The 18,833-nt window shown below is 42.0% G+C and overlaps 1 protein-coding gene across 3 annotated transcripts in view; it reads left to right on the forward strand.

The window, feature by feature from the left end:
• The first annotated feature begins 10,369 nt into the window (after positions 1–10,369).
• Positions 10,370–18,833, forward strand: part of KCNC1 (potassium voltage-gated channel subfamily C member 1) — a 151,407-nt gene continuing 142,943 nt past the window's right edge. For 2 of the 3 annotated variants that reach the window (XM_024210439.2, XM_024210438.2), the window contains exon 1: positions 10,370–10,954. In XM_024210439.2, the coding sequence (XP_024066207.1) occupies positions 10,385–10,954 (570 nt within the window). In that variant the 5' untranslated portion in view covers positions 10,370–10,384. The remainder of the gene's footprint in view (positions 10,955–18,833) is intronic. The other variant, XM_024210437.2, reaches the window with a different exon arrangement.

Below are 18,833 nucleotides of genomic sequence, written 5' to 3' on the forward strand. Positions count from 1 at the left end.
GGTTTGGAAATAGTGATGTCCCTCTTTTGTGTCGTCTAATACTTGTGGAGCTTTTAGACAAAGAAGAAGGCAGTAAAATGCAGAAGCAAGGTCTTGGGCCTGATTCTCTCTTCATTCATATTAGTATAACTCCATTGACTCAGATGCATTATTCTTGATGTACATTGAGATAAGCGAGAGGAGATTTATGTCCCTTTAGCAATTGTTTCTTTTGAGAACAATCCTCTTTATTTCCATAGGGTACCTTTATTCGTTGTTTTCCTCTACAACCTGAATTGGCTAGACAGGGAGGACTTAGTGTAAAGTCTTGAAGCTGGTTCTGCTCAGGGGATATCCAGTTTTTCTGTGGATTCCTCTGGTCCTTTTCACTCTGGTGGCGAGATAGAGCAAAGGCAGTTTTGGAAGTGATAATCCTATGTGAGTGGTGGAATTCCATTCTTATTTCATTTTTTTTGTCGAGCCAGATTTAGTTCATGATCTGTTTGCAGGTGGGATTGTAACACAGCACCAGGTAATGTCATCAGGAACTCTCAAAATAAATAAATACATTAACCTTGGAAGTAGATTTAGTTTCAGAGAGTTGATTCTCTCATTTCAGGAGACATTTTGTTGTATCCAACAATTTCAATGCTCAAACGGGGGGCGGGGGGATGGGACAAAGTAGTTGGTAGAGTTTAGAGCTGTTCATAGATCTAAGATCCATCTGTGTACCCCTATGTAATTAGGCCCCTCATTCAACAGAACATTTACACATGTGCTTAACTTTAAGCATCTGATCAGTCCCCTTGATTTCAGTGGGCCTGATTGTGTGCTTAATGTTAAGCATGTGCTTAATTGCTGTGCTGAAGCACAGCCTCATTAATGACTGGACAAGTTCAGTTTTAATACCTGGATTCTGTCATAATATTAAAAACTCTCTATACAATAGAATAAGTTTTCAATGCATTTCCTAATTTGTCCTATTAGTCACCTCCATATCTCCAACGTTCTGATGAAGCAGGAAGAGTAAGCACTTTGTTCACCTTTGTATCTTGAGACCTGGTATCATCTTTGTTGCCCTATGTTTCAACTCCCCAGGGGAATAATATCCTGTGATAGATAGACCCTATTCTAGATGGAGCTGTAACAATGCTGTTCATAGCAATAGCATCACCTCTTGGATTCATAGTCTATTCCTCTACTAATGCAATCTGGTACATTTTTGATATTTTGGCTGACAGTGTCAGTGATTGTTTAATTGAATCATTTTTCTGATCAGCATGCTTGGTAATTGTTCCATTAGGTCATATTCCCTACTATTCCTTTGCTCAATCACTTATAATTTTTATGTTTGTCATCTTGAGGCTCAGCCACTAACACAAACTCAATCCTTTTATTTTTAAAAAATGATTTTACAATTTGTGAAAGATGCTGGGTTAGCAGACCAGAAGAATTAAGTCTTCTTCAGGGTTCAGCAAAGCAGGCAGCTCAAACTTCCCTTTAATGCCCCAATGCTCTCCTGGAGGAACCACATACAGGGCTGAGAGGGTAGCTCATTCTTCATGCCCTTTTGATCTCTTGTCTCTCCACTGAGATTCGCAAAGAGGACATCAAGTCTAATGGCAGCAATAGGCCCTGATCCAGCAAAGCACCTACTCCTGTGCTTAACTTTAAGCCATGAGTAGTCCCATTGACTTCTATGGGACTTAATCACATGTTTAAAGTTAACCTTTAGTGATGTAGATACCTGTCCACTAGCAACTGGACTGACACCACATGTTCATTTTACATGTCACCAAACGCTTATTGGATGATAACACTGTCAGTCACTACCCAACTGAACTGAATCCCAAGCGCTGACCTACAGTACAAACAAAAGTCTTTGTATATTATCACAAAGGAGATAGCCTAAATCATTCAGTTCCCCCAGAGCAGTGTACTAGGAATTCATTGATTCCAAGGTCAGAAGAAGGGACCATTGTGATAACCTAATCTAACCTCCTATATAACAGAGGCAATAGAACTTCTCCAAAATAATTCCTAGAGCAGATCTTTTAGAAAAATATCTAATCTTAATTTTAAAATTGCTAGTGATGAAGAATCCACTATGACCCTTGGAAAATTGTTCCAGTGGCTAACTACCCTCACTGTAAAAAATTACACCTAATTTCCAGTCTGAATTTGTCTAGCTTCAACTTCTAGCCATTGGATCATGTTCTCCCTTTCTCTGCTAGATTGAAGAGCCTTTGTTCCCCATATATGTGTTCCCCCATATAGATACTTATAAATAAACTAATCAAATCACACCTTAACTTTCTCTTTGTTAAGCTAAATAGAGTTATTTTAATCTATCACAATAAGTCATGTTTTCTAATCCTTTAATCATTCTCGTGGCTCATCTCTGAACCCTGTCAATTTTAATCAACGTGCTTCTTGAATTATGGGCACCGGAACTGGACACAGTATACCAGCAGCAGTCACACCAGTGTCAAATACAACAGTAAAATAACCTCTCTACTCCTACTCCAGATTCCTCTGGTTATGCATCCCAGGATTTCATGAGCCCTTTTGGCCACAGTATCTCCGTGGGAGCTCATGCTCAGCTGATTATCCACCATGACCCCTTAATTCTTTTGTAGAGTCTCTAGTTTCCAGGCTAGAGTACCACCTTGTGTAAGTATGGCCTACATTCTTCATTATATGATCTTGCCTCTTTACAAAGTTAGAGGGGGAAGAAATATTAATCTTCAAATTTGAGGATCTCTTCCCAACACCTGCATCAAAATAACATACACAAGTAGTCTATATTGAACACTTTCCACTTATAACTACACTTTTACATTACTCCTGAGAGAGTTTCATATGCAGCAGCTATTTTGCTTCACATTCCACAACTCTTTGTCTCACCCATTAATCTCTGATGTGGAATCTTGGCAAATGCATTTTGAAAATTTAAATGTATCATATCCACTGAGATTCCCTTATTTATTATAGCAGCAGTATCTTCAAAGAAACCTTGCAGGTCACCTAAGCATGACTTCCCCTGCCAGAGTCCACTAAAGCAATTTTAACCATATTGTGTGTGTCTCAACATATCCTTTCAGATAATTTCTGAAGTCCTGGTGCTAAGCTTCTTCCCATTCCTGCACAATGCCAAGGAGAAAATGGAGGGTGGCGTGACAGGGGACACAAAATGTCCCTCTTCTCCTTCTATAGTCAACTCTGTCCTCTACCAAAACACCATGAAACCTATGGGATATGTGGAATAAAGTGACATGGCAAGGCAGCGGTCAGAAGTCAAACAGCCATTCTGAATAACATGTTCCCTTTCTTCCATGACTTATAAAGCAGAGTATTAGTTAATGCTGCCTGAAGCAGCAATGATTTTTCCTCTGCACAATGTGATGTCCATCAGAGAAATCACAGAGCATATGCACTAACACAGTCAATAGCGGCAAGACCAGAAGTGCTGCCATTACTGAGGGTGGGCCTGAAAGGACCATCTAGCCAGAGAGCCTCATTTTTGTAGCAGGTTTTCCTCATAGGTTCCCCAGCCTCCATAACTTTTTCAGGCCCCATGTGCAATCCATCCCCACTTATCCCTTGGATTATTATATTATTATTACTAGTGGAATGAATGTGGCCCAACCACAGTGTGCCAAAATCAGTGCAGAGTTTTTCATTATTTTCTTCTATTTCATGTGCTTTTATGTGGGAAGGAAACATAAGAACCTAAGAATTGGTCCTTAAGAAATGATTTCCTGATTTACCTCTTGGTCTTTGTATTGTTAATAAGGTGATAAGATGGCTATTCTTCAGCACTCAGCAATTTATCCTGAATCTAGCATGCTTTTATAACTTGAAAGCTTAGAGTTTCAAACACTCTAGTAGCTTTATTGAAGTGGAACTCTGCCAATTTACACCATCTGAGGATCTGGTTCAATATGTATGTCAGGTAAATGTAAATTCTGTAAGATAATTTCTAATAACTTTGTGGATAAGTCAATGCAGCTAGACAGATCTATACCAGCTGAGGATCTGGTCCATTAAAATTCTTCATTGACTATGCAACTGCAATTCATAAATAATTAAATTGTCAACAGTTTTCTCCCACATCTTACTAGCCATATTTTACTATGACACCTCCACACCCTACATCAACATGTAATAAAATGATGGTTTGTTCATCAAAGTTAATCTCTCAGAGTTACAGTAAAGCACTTTATCCCTTGTTTGCAATAACTAGAAGTGATTATTATTTATTCATTGTTAAGCACTGACAGTGTGCTTGCCACTGTACAAGCAAGAGAAGGAAACATGGCTCCTGCCCAAGAAGCTAAGCAATCTCTATTTATTCTCAAGTTGTCCCATAACTGCTCCCTGTAGAGTTTCTTCCTCTGAAGCAGTTAGGTCTGGCCGCTGTCGGTGGCTGGACACTTGACTAGATGGACATAGGACTATAGGAATTGCCATACTGGATCAGACCCACGGCCCATCCATTCTGGTATCCTGTCTCTGACAGTGATCAACACCAGATGCTTCAGAGGAAGGTGTAAGAACTCTGCAGTAGGCATCTGTAAATTAACCTGCCTCCCCACATTAGGTCTCATCTGATCTCTAATAGTTAGAGACTATCTTAATCCTGAAGCATGAGGTATAATGTCACTTCTAGAGTTTTTGTTTGCAATAAATGAATAGTAGAAATTTGAAAATTCTGGTTATCCATATAGATGTTCAACCTCTTTTTGAATCTTGATAAGTTCTTGGCCTCAAGACCAACACTGAACCAGACCAGTGGTCTGATCCACTTATGGAAAATCCCATGTTTCTAATGATTTTTCCTGTGTGTTACATTCTACATGTTCACAGCAGCTTGTTGTGAATGGGTCATTAGAAAGCCTCAGAGGAGACAAGCATTTCCACCTGGCATCATCTCTGTTAACTGCTCTGCAAACAGCGGGCTAGATTTTCAGCTGGTGGAAACTACATAACTCCACTGAAGTAATCTGAATTATAGCAGCTGAGGGTTTGACCCAGGAGATGTTATCACAATAAAATTACACCTACTGGGCAAAGTATTTCAAATGAAAGTATTATGGCTTGCCAGCACCATCCATATTCACAAACCACTTAAAATAATATATTACTTCAAGTACATTAAATTATGGTAGGCAGTCTCCTTTGCAGGCAGAAGACTGGTTATTCCATGAGTTCTGAGCACAGTCCCAACTATTTCCCGGTCAATCCAATATGAAGCTTAGTATTTAAAAAAATAAATAAAAACAAAAACAATCTGTGGTTGTCTCAGAGATACAAAATATAGGGTAAAATATCCATTAAGTCAAACTCAGCTATGAAAAGTATCTACTAAATGAAGTCTGAGATAGTCTCCAATTTTACTCTGAAAAATCCCATTAAATAGAAAGTTTAAAATAGGCACCAGTCACAATAAGTGGAAAGATGACTTGAGTTCAGCATGCTTGGAGCTGTAATGAGCCCTGAATGTCATGAAGTAGACTTGAACTGGTTTGTGTATGAAGCCTTAAGCATTTAACAGCCATGTTCTGAAGCATACTACCGAGGGTAATTTGAGGTCTATGCTTGTCAATGCACAAGTTCATAGATTCCAAGGCCAGAAGGCCCCTTGTGATCACCTAGTCTAACCTTCTGTATTACAGAGGCAACTGAACTTCCCCAAAATAATTCCTAGAGTATATATTTTAGGAAAAAACATCCAATCTTGATTTAAAAATTGTCCGTGATGGAAAATTGTTCCAATGGTTAACTACTGTCACTCATTTCCAGTCTGAATTTGTCTAGCTTCAACTTCCAGCCATTAGATCATGTTATGCCTTTCTCTGCTAGATTGAAGGGTCATTATTAAATATTTGTTCCTCATGTAGGTATTTATAGATTCATCAAGTCACCCCTTAACCTTCTCTTTGTTAAGCTAAATAAATAGACTCAAAGAGCTCAGTCACTATAATGTTTTCTAATCCTTTAACCATTCTCATGGCTCTTCTCTGAACCATCTGCAATTTATCAACACCTTTCTTGAATTGTGGGCAACAGAACTGGACACAGTATTCCAGCAGCAGTCGTACCAGTGCCAAACACAGAGGTAAAATAATCTCTCTATTCCTACTTGAGATTCCTTTGTTTATGCATCCCAGGATTGCATCCCTTTTGGCCAGTTTTACATTGGGAGCTCATGTTCAGTTGATTATCCACCATGACCCCCAAAGCTTTTTCAGAGTCAGTGCTTCTGAGGATAGAGCATCCCAACCTGTAAGTAGGGCCTATATTCTGTGTTCCTAGATGAATACATTTACCTTTAGCCATATTAAAATGCATATTGTTTGCTTGCACCCAGTTTACCAAGAGATCCTGATTGCTCTGAATTAGTGACCTGTTCTCTTCAGTATTGACCAGTCCCCCAATATTTGGGTCCTCTGCAAACTTTATCAGTGATGATTTTATGTTTTATTCCAGGTCATTGATAAAAATGTTAAATGGCATAGGGCCAAGAACTGATGCCTGTAGGACCCCGCTGGAAACACACCTGCTCAATGACAATTCCCCACTTACAATTACAATTTGGGACCTATCAGTTAGCTAGCTTATAATACATTTACTGTGTGCCATGTTAATTTTATATCAGCCTAGTTTTAATCAAAATGTCATGTGATATCACATGAAATGCCTTACAGAAGTCAAAGTATATTATGTCAACATTATTACCTTTATCAGCCAAACTTGTAAACTCATCAAAAAGAGATATCATTAATTTGACAGGATCTGTTTTCCATAAACCCGTGTTGATTTGCATTAATTACATTACCCTCCTTTAATTCCTTATTAACTGAGTCCCATATCAGCCATTTCATTATCTTGCCTGGGATCAATGTCAGGCTTACAGGCCTATAATAACCTGGGTCATTCCAATTAACCATGTTAAAAATTGGTAACTTACCTACATTTCTGTCCCTCTCCACATATGAATGGGCCCTACTGGAGTAATTTAGAGAAAATCTCTTTGGTATGTTGACTGGGATTTTCAAAGGAGCAGGTGCCCATAACCCAGTGAATTAGTCTGCTTTACAAATCGCAGCTATTATCTTTATGTCATCAACATATGTCTTTCCAAATAGACAAGACTAAAGGATCCATACACACAAACTATTTAACACTAAGTACAATCATCCAATAGATTGTCCTGGGGGGTGGGAGGAGGCATACAAAACAACATAATTACACTAGAAATGCTACATCAGCACAGCTGCAGCTCTGCCACTGAAGTGCTGTAGGCCAGATCCTTACTACACTGTGGATTTAGCAGTGTCTACACCAGGGCTTAGGTTGGCTTAATTACATTGCTCAGGGCATGAAATTTTTCACAGCCCTGAGAGATGTAGTTAAGCTGACCTAACTTTGTAGTATAGACCAGCTCTATATCTCCTTGAATCAAGAATCTTGGCAAAGGCCAGTCCTGTTGATATAGTGATGAGAAGACCTTGGTACATTCTGTGGGGTGTACATCTGCCCGGGCCACATGTACTCCATGAATAACCATTACATGATGCTGAGCAATTACTAGTTTATATAATAGTTGGGCCTAATCAACAAGCAAATTGGAATGTTAGTATTTTACACCCACTTCGCTTGCATTTGTAAATGACTGCACAAAGGTGCAAGATAAGACAGGGAGAAGGCTCAATGTATTTATATTTATTACATGGGCAGCATAAGATTGATGAGTTCCTTAGCTTCATTTCTTTGCTATTCAATCTTTCACCTTTCTAAATGATGTACACGGCTGTCATGTAGCAATTTTAACTGACTGAAACTTTTTTTCAGAGCAATTTAGAGTCTGAAGTGGACCAGCACTAGAGAGAGAAAGAAACAAACTGGGGTCTAGGTACCATATTGTTTTTCACCAAACAGCTTTTCCAAACAGGATACTATTTTAAATAAATTGACATTCTTATCATATTTAAAACTAAATAGAGAATGAAAGTTCTTTTCCTTCAGAACCATTCCCTAATTCCCTGATCAATGAGGGACACTTGTCAATAATTGCTCCGCACTGGACAATAGCATAGGACAGGCAAGAGAAGCCATTTCTGCAGAGGGTTTCTTTCTGCCCTCAAAAGATGCTGCCTTTATGTCAGGGAAGGAGGAAAGGCAAGAGGAAGCATTTTGCTGCCACGGTCACCTTCATATGTCAGAAGTTGCTACTCCAGCATCAGGGCATGAGAAAAGATGAGGGGAAGCAATTTATGGCAGGATTCCCTCTCATCCATCACCAGTTTCTATACCTGTGCCACAGAATTAAAAGGAAATGCTTTCGAGGGAACACAAAATTATTCGTAGCTAATTTCAGATTTTGCTACCAGCAGCAAAATCTATAGGGAGGCAATTTTCTGACTCTACATCACCCCCCCCCCACACACACACACACCCCACACCCCCCAGCTGATTCAGCCCATTCATTACATTGAAGGAGGCGCAATGTGACCTTTTTCCTGTATATTTCACCAAGCAGATGGAGATTTCCACTTCAGTGTCCTCAGGCAAAACCAGAAGCAAACAAATAAGCAAATAAACCCTCCCACATGATTTGCCTGGGACCAGGTTCTTGGAGACTAAAAATGTCAGACCGTCAGCCACTGCAGCAGCCACTGAAGTTGTTAATTTCAGGTTTCCAGAGAGAGGGGAGGGGGCGGGAAGAGAACTAGAAACAGCTGAATAACGGGGATGTTTCCCTGCATGATCATATTAGACCTTTACCGAGGAGTATAGACACAAGGATTGTGCAGCAGATATTGCACAGCTTTCTTGCTGTTGCTGTTCTTCTGTCCAGAGCACACACAAACCCCCACCGACCCCACACACCGGGAAGCCAACCCGGGGCGGAGGAGGAGGAGATTGTCATTTCAACGGGTTTGCATTTCAGGTGATTGTGTCTCTGTGTGTGTATGTGTGAGTCTCGTCTTCTGCATTAGGACCCAGGGAGAATTGCTCTATTCAGAGACCAATGCGCCTGCGCCGTCTTGAAGTGTCCGGAGACCGGGCTGGCTGGACTGAGCCGCTAGTTCCCTGCTGGCACCCAGCCTCCAGCACCACCTGCGAGCTCAGGGCCGGCGGCCGTGGGGTTGGGGACCGATCTCCACATCACCAGCACAAGCCACCCGAGGCAGCAGTGTTAGAGAGCCCGGCTGGATCTCCTGCTGCTGCCTGAGCCGCGGGGGATGGAGGAATAAAGGGGCTCCACCACCACTGCTATTCCCCCCCTTTGCAGTCCCCCCACTCTCTGCATAGGAGCAAACCCCCAAAGCTCAGCCGGGGAGCTGGAGCTCTGTGCGCAGCGCTGTCCATTCAGCACCAAGCCCGGGCAGCCCCTAGGCAGCACCGCTCTGTGATCCCTCCTTCAGCAGCAGAGCAAGGACAGGCAAAGCCAGCTCGCAGGTACCGGGGCGCCCGCCGCTGCCGGCAGGACCGCTGCAGAATGTGATGTGAATCAACAAGGAGAGAGCCGAGAGGGGAGTCCCCTGCCGGATCCGTCGCTTTTGTCTGGATTCAAGATCTGCAGTTGGAGATTTTTTGTTCCCTTTCTGTTGCTTCTATATTTAGGTGGCTTTACCTTCGCCCCCAAAGAATTGGGGTTTTTTGGGGGGGGGAGGGGTTGGGGGTTTTAAAATCAGGATCGCTGCGTCTTGACCTCCCCAACGACAGCTACCTCTGCTTCTGTCTGTCTCTGAAGGACTTAAAGTAGAGAGAGATTTTTTTTAAAAACAACAACCCTTCATCAATAGATCTGGTCTGTGGCTGCGGCTGGGCGATAGTATCCGCCCCCTCCATCCCTCATTGTGTGTCTGTCTGTCTGCGATCCCCTTATACCTTCCCCTCCCCCCTCCGTTTGTTTTTGGACCCTGCTGCCACCATCATCAACCCCCCCGCCCCCTTCCCAACTAAGAGGTTCCTTGAACAAATGTGCAGCACTGGATTCTTTTTTGGCCACATCTAACTAAGAAAAGAACCTCCCCCCCGCACCATACCTAGGTACCTGGCAGACCTTTGCGACTGCTGTTCTTGGGGAGTGGGTGTTCTCTCCTCTCCAAACCCCGGCTTAAAATAAAACAGTACAAGAGTTTTTAACTGCAAATAAAAGGAATCTTAGGACTGCCAGCATTAATTTTCAGGGGTGCCCTTGGGGTTGTAACATTTGGAAGAAGAGGCACAAGGGGCTGACACCAGTTGGGTGCCCTTTGCCTAGGTGATTCCTGACCAGCTGGATAAATTATCAGTTTAGGTATCGATTGCAGTCAAGAAGCCACCCCCTTATGTGCTTGCTGTGTGCCGTGCTTCCTTGCATGAGTCTGCGACATGCCTAATAAGAGACGAGATGGGCCAGGGCGACGAGAGCGATCGCATCGTGATCAACGTGGGAGGGACTAGGCACCAGACTTACCGCAGCACCCTGCGCACCCTGCCCGGCACTCGGCTGGCCTGGATCGCTGAGCCCGATGCCCACAGCCACTTTGACTATGACCCGCGCACAGACGAGTTCTTCTTCGACCGGCACCCGGGCGTCTTTGCCCACATCCTGAACTATTACCGCACAGGCAAGCTGCACTGCCCAGCGGATGTGTGTGGGCCTCTGTACGAGGAGGAGCTGGCCTTCTGGGGCATTGATGAGACTGATGTGGAGCCCTGCTGCTGGATGACTTACCGCCAGCACCGGGACGCCGAGGAGGCACTCGACAGTTTTGGTGGGGCACCACTGGATAGCAGTGCTGACGACGGAGATGCAGATGGCACCGGAGACTCCGGGGATGGCGAGGAAGAGCTGGAGATGACTAAACGCCTGGCACTCAGCGACTCACCAGATGGCAGGTCCGGGGGCTTTTGGAGGAGGTGGCAGCCCCGAATCTGGGCACTTTTTGAGGACCCCTATTCCTCCAGATATGCAAGGGTAAGCTATACAATCGGCACCCTAATCACCACGCTTACGTCTTTCCCAGGACAATCCCTCACCTCAGTCCTTCTTGCTAACTTCGTTATCCTCAGCACTACTGAACTACACTCACTCTGGAGAAAACACACATGTATGGTCACCTTGAGACCTGGCCTCTAGAGCAGGTACATATGCAATCTAGAGCAGACACACATGCATGGGCCCCAGATGGCAGGTCTGGCAGCTTCTGGAGAAGGTGGCAGCCCTGCATCTGGGCACTTTTTGAGGACCCTTATTTCTCCAGATATGCAAGGGTAAACTATACAATCAGCACCCTAATCACCATGCTTACATCTTGCCTAGGACAGTCCCCTCACCTCAGTCCTTGCTAGCTTCATTACCCTCAGCACTATTGCACTGCATTCATTCTAGAGCAGACACACACGCATGGTTACATGGAGACCTGGACTCTAGAGCAGGCACACATGCATAGCCACATGTGGCTTAGGGAAGACACATGCATGGGCGCGTGGAGATGTGCATTCCAGAGCAAGCACATGCTGTGTAGAGCATTCATACATGCGTGGGCACATGGAGACCTACACTCTAGAGCACGTGCATGGACCCATGCCCTTTCTCACTTCCATGGAGACAGGAGAGAGGTTCATTAGAGCAGGTACACAGAAGATTGAGAATAAGTTCCCTCCCCACCACCTTGCATCCAAATGGTTACAATTATACCCTACCAATCAGAAGAGGCTCCCGCTTCAATCCTCCTTGCTGACCTAGCCACTATTTCCCCTCCATGAGAAGCAGTCATTAAAACAAGCAGCGAATGTAGGAGAAAGGTTTGGGGAGTTTCCTGGTTGTAAGGTAGCTCTCATGTACCATTTCCTTATACATGCAGTGTTAAATATTTCCCGTTGTGACTCTTTGATAAACGTCCTTCAGTGTCCCTGATCCACCTAACCGCTGTTTCCTTTCCATGTGGAAAGGGAGAGGTGTTCCTTAGAACAAGGTGCATGGAGAAGGGATGTGTTTGATGGGTTTCTTGCCTGGATACTGAAGGACAGTTCCTCCTCCCTCCTGCATGCAGTTTTAATGCAAATGAATGCTGGTGTGATCCACACCATAGCTAAAGATGTGATTGTGTTCTGAAACAGTCAACTGACTCCTCCAAACAGGTACCTCTGGAGCAGTGATGTATAAGGATAATCACTCATTCATATGCTAATCTAGGGACTGATTCTGTCCCTATTGAAGTCAGTGGTAAACCACTCATTGACTTCAGTGGCATCAGGATCAACCCCTCAGGTATCTTTCTGGATAAGCGAGAGAAATGGATGATAGAAAGGAGCATGGGAAGACAGCTCAACTTGATGTGGTCCCTATCTTACAAATGCACCATTAAGACAACTCTTGCCAGCCCTAAATGGGCATGGCTGGTTTACTGGTGTGGGAGGATAATCAGTGTTTCGTGTGTGTATTTAAGGAATGAGATAAAACTAGAGGAAAAATAAATGGCTGTAGAAGGAATAAGTGGATGAAAAGGGATAGAAGGATAGAGTAGATCAATATGTGAACAGACGGTGAAGGCTCAGCAAAGATCTCTAATGCTGAGATGCCACGTCTGCACACTCAATGAATGGGGCAGAACCTGAGGTAGTTTCTATGCATATTCTTATGATTTTTGTTCACATACTCTTCTGAGATTTCCTGCGAAAGAAAGAAGTTAACATTTAAAAGGAGCGTCTTTAAATAGTACAGGGATTAATGAAATATTTACCACAACATAAAAGGACAGTGCTGTTGAGCTGCAGCTTTCAAATTCCTGATATCTGCCAAGAGAACATGGAAATGGGGAGGGAAGGCTAGAGGATATCTTTCAAAAGGCTTCGTCAGCTGCCTGTAATGAACCGAAGTGTTAACACACATTGATTTTAGAAACAGCTTTCTTTTGTGGTCAGGCATGTGCTGCTAAAGAGCATCCCAATAAGAAATGGAGCACCTGCCCCGTATTTTATGGCATGGCCTTAAGGCCAAACTGCCAATGTTTCCCATGGGAAATGATGCAAATGAAGAAGAGTTTGTAAAATCATCTCTAATGTTTTGTCATGAAAATACTGATGTGATTTAGATTGGAGGCTGAAGTTTATGATCAACATTAAAAGACTTTGCACAACCTTGAATTCCAGTGGGATAGGACTTTCCCTTTACACTGGCTCATGGTGATAGTTCTTTTATAAGGGAATTCATGTTATTCTGCAGATATTATACAATTTAGTCATAATTATGTACCCATTTCTCTGTGTTTCAACTTCTACTTGGCCTTAAAGCTGTCCTTTCCTTAAGGTATTGCTATGGATGAGACTGGAGAATTATGAATTCTAGTCATTACACAAAATTAAGGTGTACACTGTACACTTAATGTTTTAAATAACAGAACCATTTAATGATCTACAATCACATACGGCATAAGCATTTTAACAACTTACATAAGGCTATCGCCACCAACACATGCACCCTGTCCATTAAGAAGACATTAAGGGTACGTCTATACTTACCCGCTGGTTTGGCGGCAAGCAATTGATCTTCTGGGATCGATTTATCGCGTCTTGTCTAGACGCGATAAATCGATCCCGGAAGTGCTCACCGTTGACGCCGGTAATCCTGCTCCACGAGAGGAGTAGGCGGAGTCGACGGGGGAGCCTGCCTGCCACGTGTGGACCCGCGTTAAGTACCTTTAAGTTCGAACTAAGATACTTCGACTTCAGCTACGTTATTCACGTAGCTGAAGTTGCGTATCTTAGTTCAAACTGGGGGCTTAGTGTGGACCAGCCCCAAGAGATACTCAAGATTTTCTAATAAAAGCAAAATGTAATGGTTGTGTGTGTAAAGGAGCTAAAGAGAGGTTGATCTATATTGTGATAATTTAATGACAGACATCACAAAATACCTCAAACTCACTATAGCTAATTAGCAGTGAAATAATCAATAGCCTCTTTAATATATGGACAGTATGCTAAAGAAGTCAATAGCAAAGTACAGTAATATAATCAGGTAACAAACACATGAATACAGTTCCATCTGAATTGTAACCAACTGGACTATTTTTTCAGTTACTCCCTATATTTTAGTCATACACCAATGCTTAAATTAATTGTTATTTTAAAAAACTAAATCATTTAAATAAGCCAATTAGAGCTTATAATATTTGTTAGTGTTGGTGTGAAGATGATTATTAGATTTATAAATGCTTTCATGTTTTCCTATTTCACCAAAATTACATGTTTAACATGGTAGTACAAACTTACAAATTTTAATTAAAATCCTTGTTATAGCTGTACTTGTAATACCCTCAAGTAAAAAAGAATACAGTTTACAAACTGAACTATTCAGTATATATTAAAAAACCCTATAGATCACATATAGTGACATATATAAATAGAATAACAGTTCTCTGGATAAGATCTGATACAATTATTAATTATTATATATCAGCTTTGGCTATTTTCTCCAGGAATTATCCATGAACAAAAAATCAAAACACACAAATCTAGTCATTTTTGCAAAAAAATGTATTAGTTCTTCTCTTGCGTAATCAGGGCCATATTTCAGTATAGGGACGGTTTAGGACTTGTTAGAATAAGCAAGAGTTTGACTATTCAGTATTTGAAATGCATGATTGATCACCTAGGTCACATGTTATTGTGTCTGTTCTCAGATTGGATGTGCATTTGTAGAAAGGAGGGAAATTATGTTACTCCTGGCAAGGCTGGCTACTATGCACATCTTCATTCCCTCCCTCCACACCCCAAAAATGTCTGTGTTGCTAAAACATATATGCCTGGTCAGTAATAGTTTACCCTATGGATTGAAAACTGGCATTTCTTTTTAAGCCTAAGAAGGGGGGGTGGGGAAAGTAGCTCACTGTAGGATTGAGGGAAAATAGGGTAATGATAATCACTGGAAAAATAGAATCTACAGGCCAGATTTACAAAGGTATTTAGGTGCTTAGAAAGCAGAGAGACCTAGTGGGATTTACAAAAGCTCGTAAGCAGGTTAGATGAAATCCAATAGAAGTTAGACACCTAACTCACTTAGGCACTTTTGTAAATTCCAGTAGGGGTCTATCCGCATCTTTATACAACCAAATGTCTTGTAAATCTAGCCCTAAAACTAGTAAGTATAGGCAAAAAAAAAAAATAAATAAATCTACATAGCAACTTTAGAGGGTCTGATTCCTAGCTGGTGTAAATCAGCACAGCTCCATTGAAGTCAATGGAACTACATCAGTTTACATCAGCTGAGGGCTGGGCACTATGTGAAACAAAAGCTATTCAGATCTACCGGGCGTTCTGATGGCACGATTGTAACAACGAGCATGGACCTCTCATAAGCATCTGTAAGACAACTTTATATATGAATTGTTAAAAACAATTTCCTAGTACTCTGCCTCTTTCCTTTTAGTTGTTGTTTCCTTGTATAGTGTCTGAACACGCAGCCCTTATTCAGGCAAATTCCCCATTGACTTCACTGGGAGTTTTGCCTACACAAGCACTGCAGGATTCAGTTTCCTACATCCCTAATAAGCTGGGTTTTTTTTTTAAACTGACAGTTGTTAACTTAGCCAATGTCAGGGCATCTGGAGCTTTCAGTAGAGTTTGTGTGCATGTGCTCATGCTAGCTTTAAACTGTTTTAAACTCTTTATTAACAATGCTGAGGGCTCTTATAGTATTTCCGAATAAACATTATTGTTGCTTTTAAATAAAAGGTTTAAATAAAAGCTGGTGCAGCTATGATGGCGTTCCGTGGAAAGCAGCATTCAGCGGCTTGGCTTCTAAATCCTAGGCTCATACGATACTCCCTGTGAGCAGAGGTGAGCGAGGAAAATCAGCAGTTGTGAACTGGAGGAGAGACTTATGGGAAATTTATGGTAAGGGTGAGTGATGGTCCTGCATCATGCTCCCCACATTTCTTTTTGACCCCATGGAAGCCCCTGCTTACTTCCATGGGTGGTGCTTGAGGAATGGGTTTCTTGTGTTAGGAAGGGGTAGATCAAAGTGGGAAGGGAGAGTGAGACCGTTCATGGAGTTGCCCTCACTTTCTCTTTGCAAACCCAAGAGGACTGTCAATCTTGTTAAACTTAAGGTAGTTCATCCTGCACCAAGAGAACCCTCCCCTGCAGGAATATTGATGGTGCAGCAGATGATGGGGAGCACATGACAACATGGATCCAGAAGGAGCCATATTTCCTCCATGGGGTCTGGGTGCACTAGGAGCCCTTGTTAGCTCTGGTTTCCACAAATATCTGAAGACCCAGAGGAATCTATTCTAATCCCCCAAAAGAAACTCCGGGAGGCTCCTTAGGGAAACTCAGAGTATTCTCTTGGACCTTTTCTTTTTGTTTAATGAAGTTGCATAATGAATTATTATCATATGGCTACTGATATTCAGTGTGTGTGTTGCAACCATTTTACATTTTCTTCTTGTAATTAGGAATGGCCAAGTTAGAACAGCCACTGGTCCATCTAGCTCAACATCCTGCTTCCAGCCAGACACAAGACAGTTAGATGACAGCCCTCATAATAAACACCTTTCCAAGTCCTGCAATGCTCTACTGGAGGGAAGAAGGGAGATTTCTTCTCAGTCACAGTTGGCAATCCTAGCAGGAAGGATGGATAGTCCCTGTAACTTTATAACATAGTTGGTATAATTTTATTAAAAAAAAAATTGGGCCTCTTGAAGCAACACTTGCAAGGGACCCTCTCTATGTGGATTTGTTCCTAATTAGAAGCAGGGAAGAATCAGCCACCTCCAGGGAACTGTCCCCTCCCTGGAAGAAATCCATCTGGGCATGGGGAGGGGCAAGCCAGGAAAGCAAGAGCAAAGTGTGGTGGGGAGACATGCATTATCCTTCAGACCAACCTACAGGGGTTCCACAGAGTTCCAGCTTCTGCCTCTAGTTATATTAATTTTCCTGTAGAGCACCTTTCATGCTAAGGCCACCCTTTAAAAAGAGGTTACCAAGGGCTGCTGTGGGTGATGGCTCCTTCAGAGCATGGCAAACCCAAGCCCCCCCCCGCCCACCTCCCTAGAAGAATTTAAAAGAAACTGCATTAAGGGAACCCTTACAACATTATTTTCTGCCCTGTCCCTCCCTGTGGGTTTTCCCCTGGAAGGGCTTGTCTAACCCTGTGATTAAACGTCCTGAACCTTTCATTGCCCATACTTTGGTAGAAAATGATACAGGCTTATTATATTGTACACTGCATTGTAGCTTTGTAAAAAGTATTGCCTTTTAATGTTACAAGAGGTTCCCTTGTTCTTGGATTACAGCATAGACTAAATCATGGTGCGCAACAGGTTTTCGCTAATCACCCGTTTACAATTCATTATTTCATACCCCTCTTTAATATCCCCTTTCAACCTTTTTCTCTCCCATCAAGGGAGCCATTCCTGAAAATGCTTATGTAACCCACTGGTGAGTGTGTGTTATGTGTCCCACTGTATGCCCAATCCACAGAGCATGAGTCTTTTGTAGCCCCCAGCTAAAGAGCTTTAGCTCAAGCTGTAGCAGCTCATACCTTCAGTTCTGGAAGACCCTGGTACATTGGTCAAGATGGCAGCCATCACACTTACACATATACTCATGTGAGCTGTTCCACTGACTTCAATTATTATTTTTGTAAATCATTTATATTATGGTAGCACCCAATCAAAATCAGGGCCTCATTCTCCTGGGTACTGTATTTACACATAGGAAGACATGGTTCCTGCTCCAAAAAGCTTACAATCTGATTTCAGTCAAGATGTCTCAAGTGGGAGGACAGATGAGGATAACAATGGTACGACTGCATGTCTACCTCGGGTAGCTAGTGCACAACCTGACAATTCTGATTCAAGGACATTTTCTTCCCTTTGCCTATTTCCCGTCTTTTTACTGTTATTTTAAACCTCCACCCTGTTTCCATTTTTAAAACACCCCCTGCTTCTGCTACACTCTGAGTATTTATAGTTTCTTATTTATTGTTATGCTTCTGTTTCATCCTATGGGGCTATTCATGTGATTAGGGGCTGTTCATGTCATGAAAAGTTTACTGGATTTAGCCTAGAGGTTGTGACTCTACAGACCTTGCACAAACACAACTCCCATTAAAGTGCATGGCATTTCAGTGTGAGGAAGGACTCCAAGATCAGACCATCCTGCAGTACTCCTAAAACTTAATCCCAGTCCCACTGCAGTCAATGGGAGGGCTGCCACTGACTTCAATTGGGTCAGATTTGGCATCTAGTTTTTTCAGTCTTTCCTCTTATGCCCCATAGCCCTAAAAATATTCTTTGCCCATACTCTGACCTTTGCTATTTTGGTGTTGGTTGGAGAAAAGGCAATAAAATACTGATGTTCTGTGGTGTCACATTGTGTGTGGAAGGAAAGGCAAGAGAGATGAGATCAGTTAACTTTTATTTATAATATATTTATAGTTTATGTTCACTTTAAAGTATGATACATACAAATGATGGTTACAAATTAGTCCATACATAGTAAAATTATTTTTCCATCTACAGTCTAATATTCTAGAATATTGTTTTGCCTTCATTGCAAAACATATATTAGATACTGAGTTGTGTACATTTATGGTGCTATTTAAGTAACAAATAATAACAAAGTGTATATGTATTGCCTCATTTTTAATGTAAGCTGAGAATTATATGAAATCAGCTACAAAGGGCCCAATCCTACTTTTACTGTAATTAATGCCAAAACTCCAATTAACTTCAAAAAGAAAGGCTAATTTTTCTGAGAGTGTTGAACAGAACAAAAGATCATTTACAGTATATTTCTTGAATAGATACATTATATACATTGATTCTGAAGCACTATGGCATAATATA

The sequence above is a fragment of the Terrapene carolina genome, unplaced genomic scaffold (genome assembly GCF_002925995.2).
Source record: "Terrapene carolina triunguis isolate 2854851 unplaced genomic scaffold, T_m_triunguis-2.0 Scaffold715, whole genome shotgun sequence".
NCBI classification, from domain to species: domain Eukaryota; kingdom Metazoa; phylum Chordata; order Testudines; family Emydidae; genus Terrapene; species Terrapene triunguis.